The following is a 13,914-nucleotide window of genomic DNA, read 5'->3' on the forward strand; positions in this document are numbered from 1 at the left end:
TGCACTCCCAATGCAGGCGCCCCATACTCAATCCCTGGTCAGGGAACTGGACACTACGTGCCATGACGAAGAATTCACAAGCTGTAGCTGAAGATCCCACGTGCCACAACTAAGAGCTGGTGCAGCCAAATAAATAATAAATTTTTTTATAAAAGCAGAAATATGGGAAGATGGGCTGTTGATTTACGAGCTGTGTGTGCACACATTTTATTGCTTCCTTCACATTCATTTCTACGGGGAAACATGAGTTTTTGAATACAACATTTTGAATCATGTGAAGCTTATAGAAGGCATCCTTCCTGAAAAATGTGACTTCCATGGACCTCCCCAGATATCCTGGCATAAATATAGCTCCTGGAGCCCACCCCTAGAAGGGGAATGTTATGGGTTGAATTGTGTCCTGGGAAATAACAGAAAATCTTTAGTCTCTGCCTCCAGTTCCCAGCACGGAGCTGCTAAAGCTCTTGTAATTTCCCAAGTGATAAAAGCACCAGGAGCCCTTCAAAGCACCAGGAGCCCTTCCTGTTCAGATATTTGGTCTTGGACCCTGGTTCCTAACACAGAGCCCCTAAATCACTGGGAACTGCCTGGGAGATGGGAACATCTTTTGCTCTAATGACGTGATGCTTTGTGGGCTCCTGCAGGGGTGGTTGCTGTCGTTTAGTCACTCAGTCGTGTCCGACTCTTTGCAACCCCATGGACTGCAGCCCACCAGGCTCCTCTGTCCATAGGATTTTCTAGGCAAGAATACTGGAGTGGGTTGTCATTTCCTCCTCCAGGGGATCTTCCTCACCTAGGAATCGAACCTGGGTCTCCTGCATCACAGGCAGATTCTTTACCACTGAGCCACCAGGAAAGTCCCCTGAATGGGGGCTAGACTAGAAAGATTAAGCCACTGTTAGAAGTATGAAGCATTTAGCTTTTCCAGCCCACATCATCCTGGAACGGGAAGAAAGTTGGAAACTGAGCAGATAATGGATCATGCCTACATGAGGAAGCCTCCATAAAAATCCCAAAAGTATGGGTGGGGTTTAGGGAGCTGCCAGGTTGGGGAACACATTCACATGCATAAGTGTGAATAGGCAGAAGCAAGAATTTTAGGCCAGAAAACAGTCACTTTTCAGAGCCTGCTGGAGACAGGACTCCTGGTAACCTGCAGCACGCTGTCCTTGGCAGTCCGTGGGCCCGGGCTAAAATCCTGGGTTTGGGATCCAAGTGGTTTCTCTATTTGGCTGCGTAGTCTTTGGCCAATAACTCAGCTTTGGGTCCCTCTGTTTTCTTAACAGTCAAATGGGCATAATAACCTATATAATCATGAGAATTAAATCAAATGCATGCATATGAAAATGAACCCCAGTTAAAGTCCCACTTATGTGTGCTATGAGGCTTTGCTATTTGCAATCCCATTTCCTATTCTCATTTTAAAAAATTATTTATTTATTTGGTTATGTTGGGTCTTAGCTGATGCAGGCTCCAGGGCACACAGGCTCAATAGTTGTGGCATGAGGGCTCAGTTGCCTGTGGCCCGTGGGATGTTAGTTGCCTAGCCAGGGATTGAACCCACTTCCCCTGCATTGCAAGGCAGATTCTTAACCACCGACCATTGGTAAATCCCCTTATTCTCCCATTTTAAGTGTGAATAAAATGGAGGTCCAGAAATGGTAAAGACCTTTTCAAGGTTACACAGCATGTTAGACACAGAGGGCACTCAATAAATAATAATTTGCATTTAAGAGGGGCTTTTAAACATGTCATATTACTATTATGCCCATTTTTACAGATGAGGTAACTGAAGCTCAGAGAAGCTAAATTATGCCCAAGGTCAAGGTAAGGTAGAAATTCCTACTCAGGTCTGCCTGCTTCCAACACTGCAGGTGACAGCCTGGGCAAATTCAAGGATCTTCAACCCCAGGCCCGAAATGAAGAGAGACAGCACCACTGAGGTGCTCTCTACAAGGTTGCTGAGGCCTCGGAGGTTCTTACTCACCGTTATTCAGGTAGGAGCTGTTATCTGCAGATGCTTTCATCCAGGTTCAGTGCTTCAAGGTAGCACGTTGGAACATCCCAGCTATGACCTCAGAAGTCTTAGGTCCCAGGTCGCACATCCTCAACCTTCCCATGTAGGGGACAGTCTGCACCTCCTGGTTGTCACAACAACAACAACAAAAAATATCCAGACACTGCCAAATGCCCTCTTGGAGGGAAAAGATGTTACCTGGAGCACCACTGATCTTCTGAAAGAATGAAGGAACAAAATGTAAGTCAGATGAGATCTGGATTAAAACAGCCCTGTACGCATATTGCAAATCTACCAATCATGCTTTGGAGTAAATTACTTCATTTCACCCTTATCCAGTTTCCCCACATATAAACAAGGGATATATACCTACCAAGCTGGGTTTTGATAAAGATCAGAAGAATTCATAGCACTTTGCAAAGTACCTTATGTAAGCACTTAAATATATGGCAGCTATTAACATTGTTCCCATAGTTTGAGACTGTAAGTATTTCCTCATGTCCTTCCCTATTCATGCAACAGATAGTTAGTAACTGGTGTCTGTATGTCAGTCCTTTCTTAGCGAGACCTACCTAAAATTTTCCTTCTCAAAACCTTATCTGCTACCTGCTACTACCGTCTCTATTTATTAAAAGTTAACAGCACTTTTAATGCCAGCATAATATTCTACCACATCTATTTTGACTCATGGCCCTGGCCTCCCTTCCGAGGTCCAGACCCACACATCTGCCTGGAGGTCCCCCAGGAATCTCAACGGCATGTTTGGCCAATTAGCCCAGCGCCTAGCACCTAGTAAGCCTTCCATAAAAACAAGCTATTACTGGCCATTACTGTCATCTTCAGTCCCTGCTCTCTGATCCACCTCCTCATGCTACTCCTAAGTGGGTTCCCAAAGTCACTTATTTTCTGCCAGCAATCTTGGCCCTGGGTTAAAGCCCTGATTTGTCGCCCCTATGGGGAGCCCATAGGAGAATCCAGCCTGGTTTTCCCACCTGCAGGGATGAACCAAAGCAATGAAAATAAAGATACTCCCACGCTAAGCCCACAGTGCCCTAAACAATCAGTTTGGTGGGGAAAATTTGCTAGCAGCTGGTAGGACATAAAGTTCCTCCAAAGCAGCCTGGCAGCCTTGCTGGGTGTGCCAGCCAATGATTCCTGGGGCCTGATGGTTGCTTCACAGGCACTGCAGGGGCCCACAGGGAAGAGCAAATTTATGCTATTAGTATAGTTATAGCAACAGCCTCTGCTGAGTGCTCTAGAACTGTAGTTCACCATCTTGGGGCTGAAACAGGCAATTTAGAAGCCACCAATGGTTTTTCCAGTAGTCATGCACAGATGTCAGAGTTGGACCGTAAAGAAGGCTAAGAGCCGAAGAATTGATGCTTTTGAACTGTGGTGCTGGAGAAGACTCTTGAGAGTCCCTTGAACAGCAAGGAGATCAAACTAGTCAATCCTAAAGGAAATTGACCCTGAATAGTCATTGGAAAAACTGATGCTGAAGCACCAATACTTTGGCCACCTGATGCGAACAGCCAAATCATTGGAAAAGATCTGGATGCTGGGAAAGGTTGAGGGCAGGAGGAGAAGGAGGCAGCAGAGGATGAGGTGGTTGGATGGCATCACTGACTCAAGGGATGTGAACTTGAGCCAGCTCCAGAAGATGGTGAAGGACAGGGAAGCCTGGTGTGCTGCAGTCCGTGGGGTCGCAGAGCTGGACTCGACTTAGCAACTGGACAACAACCAGGGGAGGAGAGCAGAGTAAAAGACCAGCAGCCTCCGGTGGGACAGGCTTGGGTTTGGGTCCCAGCTTTGCCTCTCACTATGTGTATGGACTTCCCTGGTGGCTCAGAGGTTAAAGCATCTGCCTCCAATGCGGGAGACCTGGGTTTGATCCCTGGGTCGGGAAGATCCCCTGGGGAAGGAAATGGTAACCCACTCCAGTATTCTTGCCTGGAGAATCCCAGGACGGAGAAGCCGTCCACGGGGTCGCAAAGAGTCGGACACGACTGAGCGACTTTACTAATACGTGCTGTGATTCATGGGGTCGCGGAGAGTCGGACACGACTGAGCGACTGAACTGAACTGAACTGAACGTGTATGAGAGCCAGCAAGTAACTCGGTCATGCTGACTTTGCTTCTTCACCTGTAGGGGGCGGCGATGCTAACGGCTAACATTTGTGGAATGTGTCTCGTTCAGCCATTCAGGTATTCAACCACTGAGTCTCATTTTAAAATTGAACATTTTTTTAAATAAAGAAAAGTATATCCCCCCATCTCTCTCTCACACACACATCCATATAACCCTTGATGACAGTAAAACATAATATATGTTTATGATCCAAAACTGGAAATCAGAGAGTAAAAAATGAAAAATGCTTTCTTTTTCCCTTTTGCTTGGCTACGCCCCAGCCGCCTGCAGGATATTAGTTTCCTGACCAGGTACTGAACTCCCACAGTGAAAGCCCATAATCCTAACCACTAGACTGCCAGGGAATTCCCCCAGAATACCTTCTTTGAGGGGAGGGGGGGAAAGTATCTACAAAAAGAGCAATTTCTTAGGATTTGACCAAAAAGACCAGCCACGTTCTAAAGCTTTATACGCCTCAACAATCCCGTGGGGTAGGTACAATTATTACCCACACCCCTCCATGGGGTCTCAAAGACTCCGACACGACTTAGCGACTGAACAACGATTACCCTCGGTAATAATTAGAATTTCTCCCTAAAAAGAAGCAGGATTCCGGGGTGGGGTGGGGGTGGAGGGCGCTAAGCGCTGGCTACCTAAACGGCCTCCACAAGTGATTTGAGAGTTTGAGAAACACAGAGGTCTGCACACGTAACTAATTAAGTGCTCAACAGGCTTATCCACCCGGTGTCAGAAACACGATCCCCTGGGGCGCCACACCTGGCGCCGACTTGGTCCGGAGGGCAGTCCCTCACGGGAATAGGGGGTGACGCGTCTCTCGCGCCCGGGTACCAGCCTCTACGTGTTTTCCCGGGAAAAGGTCGGCGGGGCTCAGACACCTCAACCAGTCTTGCTAGAGGAGGCGTACCCCTTACAAAACAAAAGCGCTCGGAGTGACTGCCACCGCAGCCACTCAACGGCGAGCTCAGGCCCGCGCCTCCAATTAGATCTGAACTTCCAATTGGTGAAGTGCTGCCGAAGAGGGTGGGACACGGCGGGAAAGTCCCGCCTCCTTCGGAGCCCTCAGCCAACCGCGGTGTCCGGGCGGCAGCCGCCGGGTTGGGTTGCATCGTGTGTAGTGATCTTGGGGGCCCGAGGGCGGGGCGGGGAGCAGGCCGGGGGCTGCGGGGAGGGGACGCTTCCCGCGGGCGCGCGGAGCGAGGACGGTGACAGCCACGCGCGCACGTGCGCGCCCGGCTGCGGCGCGGCCCTGAGACCTCCGCCGGCCGCTGAGAGGCGCGCGGGCTCTGGGCAGCCGTCTAGGGGCCCCGTCCGCGGGCGTTCCCAGCGTCCCCGGCCCGAGTCCCGGAGAGCCGGGCCGTGCCCGCCCCGTCGGTCCCGGATCGCGATCCTTGCCCGGGGCCGTCAGGGTCCGCCCCCGGGACTCCCCTTTCCGTTCCTGGGCAGGGTCCTCGCGGCCCATGCTGGCCGCTGGGGGCCCGCGCCGCTCAGACAGCTCCCGGGCCGGCCGGCCGGCCACCATGGTGGCCCTGAGGCCTGTGCGCCTCCTCCAGGGAGGCTAAAAGGTCCCGAGCGCAGGCCTGGGGGCGCGAGGGTCCTGCGCCTGAGCCCCGCGCCATGGCCGGGGCCATCGCTTCCCGAATGAGCTTCAGCTCGCTCAAGAGGAAGCAGCCTAAGACATTCACCGTGCGGATCGTCACCATGGACGCGGAGATGGAGTTCAATTGCGAGGTAACTGGCCGGCAGCCCCGACGGGCTGCGGCGAAGGGCAGCCCTTTGGGATCCGGCCCGGGTTTGGGTCCGGCACCGACCCGGGTGCCCTTGCTGCGGTGACAGTCAAGGTGGAAACTTCGGGATTCTGTTATATATTATCTCTGGGCAAAGATAGAGTCGGTCAGATCTGGAAGGGGCCATCTAGGCCCAAATCTTCACGTTAAAGATAATTACTGCTTTTTTTCAATGGGGCTTTTGGGTTTGGAAGCACTTCCTGAAGGTTTTCATTCATTGTTACTGCATAAGTCTGAAAGCATCAGTGGTAGCGAATTCTAGTTCTCCGTGTCGCGCTTAAGCTCCGGCTCTTTAGAGTTTCAACTTTATAAGATGATATAATAAGTCATAGGTGTTAAAAGTTGCATCTCGTTGGGAAAGTATATTGTTTCCCTTTTTCACAGCCTAACTTTTCTAGAGAAAATTCTTTGAGGAAAGTGATAATATCTTAAACTTTGCATACAGTTTCTGTCCTGTAACAGGTATCATATATTGAATACTTAAGTGTCTGACATTCATTCACTTACTTCTCCAAACAACTCAGCTTAACCCCTCTGGAAATTGTCCTGAGGGCAAGCAAGCATCAAGTGAAAAAACATCTACTCAAGAAAATCTATGAAAATTCGGTAAGAAAGGCAAGAGTTTGTGGTATTTGTTTTTGTTTTTGCTGCGAGGCATGCCTTATCTTAGTTCGCCAACCGGGAATCCACGCCCTCTTCAGTGAAAGAGCAGAGTCTTAACCATTGGACCACAGGGAAAGTCCCAGGAGTTTGCAGTATTAATATTTGAACCAAGACCACTGCCACCCTCCTGCTCTCAGCTCTGGACGGCTGCAACCCAGGACACTGGGCTCCCTCCCCTCCCCAGCTCCCAGCCCGACAGCTTTCTTCCCAGAAGGAGCATTACTTTAGGGCTTCTCCTGCCCAAGGCTGCTTGATACTGAGGCTCAGTCCTGTGTACTCTGGGCGTTGGTCACCAAGATTACTGGATTCCCAATGGTTCTATCCTCACCCTCAGCTTGTGAGATGGGTGGTACCAACCAAGAGAGACGAACAGAGGACTTCAAACTGACCCCCGCCCCGCCCCCCCTCCCCCAAACTTCTGTCAAGAGCTCAGAGATTTTGCCTGGAGGGAGAAGCAGGCTTTAAAACCCTTAGCTTCTAATCTCTTCCCAAAAGCATTGACTTCATTTGCAGTAGAGACTGGAGCAATTTATGCCTAAGGGTGCTCTCCAGAACTGTGAAGGTTTTGGTGAAAGGCAATTGGAAGGAGATCTGTGGATTTAATGAGATACTACTGTAGGCAGCTAGTTTGCAGGAAGCTAGGAAGAGCCCTCCTGGTCAGAAAAAAATGTCAGACACTGATCTCAGAAATGGTTCTTTCAGAAGAGCCACCTTTTGATTAGATTACTTTGTAAAACAAGTTATGCTCTAGGGTATTGTTGGAAATAATAGATAGAGCAATATATCACAATAGTGGAGTGTAACAGTTGGGTCCTTCCCTGGTAGCTCAGATGGTAAAGAATCTGCTTGCAGTGAGGGAGACCTGGGTTTGATCCCAGCGTTGGGAAGATATCCTGGAGAAGGGAATGGCCACCCAGTCCAGTATTCTTGCCTGGAGAATCCCATGGACAGAGGACCCTGGCGGTCCTAGGGGTCATAAAGAGTGGGACATGACTGAGCCACTAACACTTTCACTTTCAACAGTTGGGTGTGATCAGGGAAAGAGAGGAAGAGTGTCCTACTAAGACCATTGTCATCTTGGTTGACTTTGGGCAAACCCAAAGATGTGGCTCCCTGAGGAGCAACAACATAGGCGTTCACACCATCAGAGGGAAATAAATTTCACTAGAACAGTCCAGGCTGTTACTCAACAGCAAGCAAATAACAACATGCCTAGGGTGAGGGCCGGAGAAGGCAATGGCAAGCCACTCCAGTACTCTTGCCTAGAAAATCCCAGGGACGGGGGAGCCTGGTGGGCCTCCGTCTATGGGGTCACACAGAGTCGGACACGACTGAAGTGACTTAGCAGCAGCAGCAGCAGCAGGGTGAGGGCGGAGAACCGCTCCCTAGAGTTGCTATAAATGTGTTCACAGAACTAAAGGAAAGCATGATTAAAGGTATAATGATGTTTTTGCATCAACTAGAGAATATTAACAGATTGTTGTTGTTGTTTAGTGGCTAATTCGTGACTGACTCTTTTTGCGACCCCATGGACTGTAGCCCACCAGGCTCCTCTGCCCATGGGATTTCCCAGGCAAGAATACTGTAGTGGGTTGCCATTTCCTTCTCCAGGGGCTCTTCCCGGCCCAGGGATCAAACCCAGGTCTCCCACATTGGCAGGCAGATTCTTTACCACTGAGCCACCAGGGAAGTCCAATAAAAGAGACAGGAATTATGGAAAGAGCCAAATTAAAATTCTGGTGTTGGGAAATATAATGACTGAAATAAATTAATTAGAGGGGCTCAAAATACATTCCAACTGGCAGAGGAAATAATTAGTTTACTTGAAGATTGATGGATGGAGATTATGGAAGCTGAAGAGTAAAGAGAAAAAGAATGAAGAAAAATATACTGAGTCTCAGAGAAACGTGAGGATCATTCATTGCATCAACATATATGTAAAGCAACTACCAGAAGGAGAGGAGTGAGAAAAAATATTCCCCCCAAATTGGCTGAAACTTCCTAAATTAATTGAAAAAGAATAACCAGTATATTCAGGAAGCTCAGTGACCTCCAAGGAGGATGAAAACAAAGATTCACAGACACATCATGGTAAAAATGCTGAAAGTCAGACAAGGAGGAGATCCCAAAAGCAGCAAGAGAAAAACGACTTGGCACTTTTAAGGGAACCCCAGTGAGATTAACAGCTAACTTCTCAGCAGAAGCTATGGAGGCCAGAGGCAGTGGTATAACGTTCCAAGCGCTCAAAGTAAAAAGCTTGTGAACTAGGAATTCTGTATCCAACATAGCTGGCTATAAATGAAACGGACTTTACAAAAAAAAAGTTAAAGACTTTTCCAGATAAACAAAACCAGAATTTGTTGTTTTGAGACCCACCTACAAGAAATATTAAAGGAAGTTCTTCAGGCTGAAAGCAAGTGACCCCAGATAGTAATTCAAATCCAAATGAAAGAAATCAAGGATCACCCGTAAAGGTAATTAAAGAATTATATAGACAGTATAAATAGATTCTTCTCCTTTCTACTTTTAAGTGACGTCAGATGCAATTGTATAAAGTAATTTTGTATATAATATACAATGCTATTTGTATATAATGCACTGTTGGACCTATAACATAGAAACACATGACACAACAAAGTTCCACGTGCTGCAACTAAGACCCAATGTGGCCAAATAAATTAATTAATTGAAAAATAAAAGTAAAAATTATATGGAAATTCTGCATTAAAAAAACTAAATGTAATTCTGTATGTCTGCAATGAACAATCTGAAAATGAAATTAAGAAATGCTATTTATAGTAGCATCAAAAAGTATAAAATAGGGAATTCCCTGGTGGTCCAGTGGCTAAGACATCATGCTCCCAGTGTAGGGGGCCCGGGTTCGATCCCTGGTCAGGGAACTAGATCCCACATGCCACAACAGACTAGGTACAGCCAAATAAATAAATAAATATATATTTTTAAGTATAAAATATTTAGGAAAAAATATAACAAAGGAAGTGTAAAACTGGTACTCTGGGACTTCCCTGGTGGTCCAGTGATTAAGACTCCCAGCTTCCACTGCAGGGGACACAGGTTCGATCCCTGGTTGGGGAACTAAGATCCTGCATGCCATGCTAAGCAGCGTGGTGGGTGAAGGAAAAAACACAGCCTTTCTTGAAATGAAAAATAATGGATATGGCTTTTTTCCAGTACAGTTTTCTTTATGGACATTGAGATTTTAGTTTCATATAATTTTCACAAGTGAGGAAATGTTATTACATTTTTTTTCAATCACTTAAAAATGTAAAACTCGTTCTTAGCTCTCAGACTGCCCAGAAACAGGCAGTGAGTTGGACTTGTCATATGAGCCATAGTTTAGTGACCCCTGATTGAAGTTACTGTTTGGTACCTTTTGTGAGAGACTGACCCACAGGGACAGAAATTTTTAGTGAGATTCCTTCAGCCATAATTTTGCAGTGAAAAGCTGTTAGTTTTTCTTCTTTAAACAGACCCCAGGCCCAAAGAGGATGGACAAGACTAGCGGCAGTATCAGGGTTTCTCTACCCTGGCACTACTGGCATTTTGGCTGGAGACTTCTTTGTGGTGGGGCCTCCCCGTGTACTGCAAGGTGTCTAGATAGCATCTCTGGCTTCTACCACCAGATGACAGTAGCCCCCCTGCCTTGCCCCAGCTGTGACAACAAAAAGAGTCTTCAGGGACTTCCCGGTAGTCCAGTGGTTAAGAATCTGCCTTCCAGTGCAGGGGACACAGGTTCGATCCCTGGCCCTGGAACTAAGATCCCACATGGCACCGGGTAACTAAGCCGGAGTGCCACAATTACTGGGCCTGCGAGCCCTAGAACCCGTGCTGTACAGCAGGAGAAGCCACGGCAATGAGAAGCCTGCAGAGTTTTAGCCATTGGACCACTGGGGAAGTCCTGAGAATTAGCATTTTTAACAAACTGTCAAGTGATGCCAATGCTACTGGTCCAATTAGTGTTAGTTGCTCAGTCATGTCCGACTCTTTGTGACCCCATGGACTGTATAGCCCACCAGGCTCCTCTGTCCATGGAATTCTTCGGCAGGAATACTGGAGTGAACTGCCATTTCCTTCTTCAGGGGATCTTCCTGACCCTGGGATCAAACCTTGGCTCCCGCGTTGCAGGCAGATTCTTTATTGTCTGAGCCACCAGGGAAGCCCCACTGAGTGAACAAAGCAGCAGTAGAAAGTGCACGGACTTTGAAATAAGACACACACGGACTTGAATTCCAGCTAAACTGCTTACAGCTTGGATAAGATAGTCAAGCTCTCCAAACCTCAGTTTGCACATCAGTACAATGGAACTAATATTACTGACCCCGCGGGATTGTTATAAGGACTCATGGAATGCTTAGTTCTGGGCAGAAAGGATGAGACTCTAGTCAGCCTAAAACAGGAGGCTTGGGTCACCGTGCGCACTGATTGCCGTGACTCCCGACGCAGGGGGCCCAGGGCTCGGCCCCTTTCTAGGGAACTGGATCCTAACTTGCCACAACTAAGAGCTCACAGGCTGCAGCTCAAGATCCTGCGTGCTGCAGGGAAGACCTGGTGCAGCCAGAAACATTTCTTTTAAATGTTTTTTTTTTTTTTTTTAAAAGCAATATTCTGTTGAAAGTAACAGTAGTTTGATTTATGGTGATAGCGAGAACGCAGAAGTGTCTAGTCTTACTTTCCTACTCTATTTTTATGCTAATGCAGGGAGACTGTAGCTGCATTTTGAAACAAAGGAGAGATGGTACTTGAGTTCTTGGCTTCACTGAGGTCAGATGTAGGTGGCTTTCTAAGAAGGACTCAATGTCACAACCAGTTGGTAGTTAGCATATGAACTGCGATGCCTTATGCTAATCAGTTCAGACTTTTTTGCTGCAGAGATGGGGGGCAAAAATCTCTTTCTTGCACCACTTGCTGCATTGCACAATTGGCTTGATGCTTTGGAGAATTTTTCCACTTGAAAGACTTGATATTTGTCATTTTGAGAAAGTGGGTGCTGAACGTAGTTTGCCAGGAGGCTAAACGGTTCTGTTATTTCTTATCTAGACTGGAATTTTATTCTAGTAATTCAGTCTATCAATAAGAAGAGTCAAATATGAAAAATTTCTCAAAATTGAGTTGTGAGAGAGCCTAATACCATCATTTTATATCGAAAACAAAGGCTCCTTCTCCTGTTGGTTGGCTTCCCAAATGTTTTCACATACCCGTGTGGGATTACAATTGGGTTAGATACCAACATTACAGATCATCCCAGCATACAAGTGGACATACCCCTGAAGGTGGGACTTTCAACAGGGGAAAGCAGAACAACTCTGGTGATTCCAGTACGATGTTAAATCCTAGACAGCCCAAGACTGAGGCCAGTGATTGGCTTCCAGGAGGGAATTCAAACTGGTGTCTGGACCCTGGCTTCTCTGTGGAGCTGTTCTGTGACCTTGGGTACATTGCGCTCTCTCTTTTTCTTTCTTTCTCCCAGGCTTCAGTTCTTCAGCTGTTAAACAGGGAGGAACTCAATTTCCAAGGCCTTCAGCTGCACATCCTATTTTAGGTGATGTGGGCAGAAGAAGCTTATCACACGTCTCTGTTTCATATTTCCTTCTTAGGTAGGAAGTCATGTCAGGATTTGAGCATGCAGGTATGAGAAAAATCTGCTAGAGGGCTGGACAGATACTGCTCAGGGAAAAGAGCCAGCATCCTGGTAGAAGTGACAAGTTGGCTCGGGTGGAAGGAAGCCCTGCCACTGCCCCCTACTCCCTGAGTGATCTTGGATTTACCTCTCTAAACCTCAGTTATAAGATGAGAATAATAGTATTTTCTTATAGGACTGTTTTAAGGCGTGAATGAGGTAGACCTTCATAGGCAGTTAGCCCAGGCACTGACCATAGTAAGTACTTGGTAAACATTAGCTTCTTCTGCTTTTTTTTAAATATTACTTTCATACATATATATATTTTTTTTATTTTATGTATTTTTGGCTGTGCTGAGTCGCCATTGCAGCTCTGGCGTTTCTCCAGTTGTGGTGAACAGGGGCTTTGCATTGAGGTGACTTCTCTTGTCGCAGAGCTGGACTCCAGGTCCACGGGCTTCAGTAGCTGCAGCTGTAGAGCGCAGGCTCAGCAGTGGTGCGTGGCCACCAAGTTGCTCTGAGGCATGTGGGTCTTCCCGGATCAGGGATCAAACCCGTGTCTCCTGCATCGGCTGGCGGATTCTTTACCCCCAAGCCACCACAGAAGCCCAAACATTAGCTTTTTCTGTTAATCTTGAGTCCGGAGTGTGGGAATAAAGAGGAAAGGTCTCATGCTAGAGGCACTGTGAATTTTCTCCTTGAATCACCTCCTTCATTTTCTCTGAATCTTCTTCAGGTTATCCACGCCTTGGTAATTGTAGACCTTCTGGACTCTACAGTTAGTCTAAATATAGTGAGCTTTATGCCATATACTTAAGGATCTTTTTTTGTAATGTGCTCTATGATTGGTCTCTATGTCGCTTGATGTCCGCGATGACAGCAGGACTCTTTGCTGCCATGCTTAATTATCCTCCATTCCTTTGTTCCCTGTGTGTCATCTTGGAATGTTTCTCTTTTGTTTTTCTCCAGTTATTCATGCTAGTTTTGCATTCTTATCCAAGAACATTTTTGGTACTTGTTTATTCCTAATTTCAGAAGTTAAAGTATTTGCTGTCTTAAAAACCCAGAATTGAGTTTTCTCCGAGCTGCTAATCATTTTTTTAGCCAGCTGGTGACAAGGCTTCTCTGGTTTGTTACAGGATGATGTGTTCCATCCTCCTGTCTGTGCTTTGTCTTGATTTAGATTCTGAGTCCACATGTTTTAGTACATTTTTAGCAAGCAAAAATTTATTACCAATTTAGTGCTGACCAAAGGGGAAAAAAAGCTTTTAATCAGATCTTCAGTCACCTGTGCCACATTGAGGAGCTTAGGAAGCTAGTTCAGGAATCCTCGGGCTCCACTAGGTGGAGTCAGAGCACGTCATTTCCAAAGGAATGGGGCCTTTTTCCTCTTCCCGAGTCTCCCTAACTGTTCTTTTCTGCTGCTTTCTCAAATTTGAACCTCGCTTGGAAAATTCACAACTTTCCGTTGGTGAGTTACATTACTTTTGGCTTTCCCATCTGCTTTGCCAGCTTTAGTCTCCTGGTTTTAGTAGTTTTGATAATTTGTTGTTGTTTCGTTCAGTCGCTAAGGCATGACTGACTCTTTGCAACCCCATGGACTGCAGCACGCCAGTTTCCCTGTTCTCCACTATCTCTCGGAGTTTGCTCAAACTCATATCTG

The 13,914-nt window shown here is 46.9% G+C and overlaps 1 protein-coding gene across 7 annotated transcripts in view; it reads left to right on the top strand.

The window, feature by feature from the left end:
• The first annotated feature begins 5,300 nt into the window (after positions 1–5,300).
• The window catches only part of NF2 (NF2, moesin-ezrin-radixin like (MERLIN) tumor suppressor), a 68,815-nt gene continuing 60,201 nt past the window's right edge, over positions 5,301–13,914 (top strand). For all 7 annotated transcript variants that reach the window (XM_055404456.2, XM_055404457.2, XM_088828314.1 and 4 more), the window contains exon 1: positions 5,301–5,894. In XM_055404456.2, the coding sequence (XP_055260431.1) occupies positions 5,781–5,894 (114 nt within the window). In that variant the 5' untranslated portion in view covers positions 5,301–5,780. The remainder of the gene's footprint in view (positions 5,895–13,914) is intronic.

Source organism: Moschus berezovskii, chromosome 19 (assembly GCF_049115385.1).
Source record: "Moschus berezovskii isolate FMDL1 chromosome 19, NW_MosBer_1.0, whole genome shotgun sequence".
In the NCBI taxonomy this organism is placed as follows: domain Eukaryota; kingdom Metazoa; phylum Chordata; class Mammalia; order Artiodactyla; family Moschidae; genus Moschus; species Moschus berezovskii.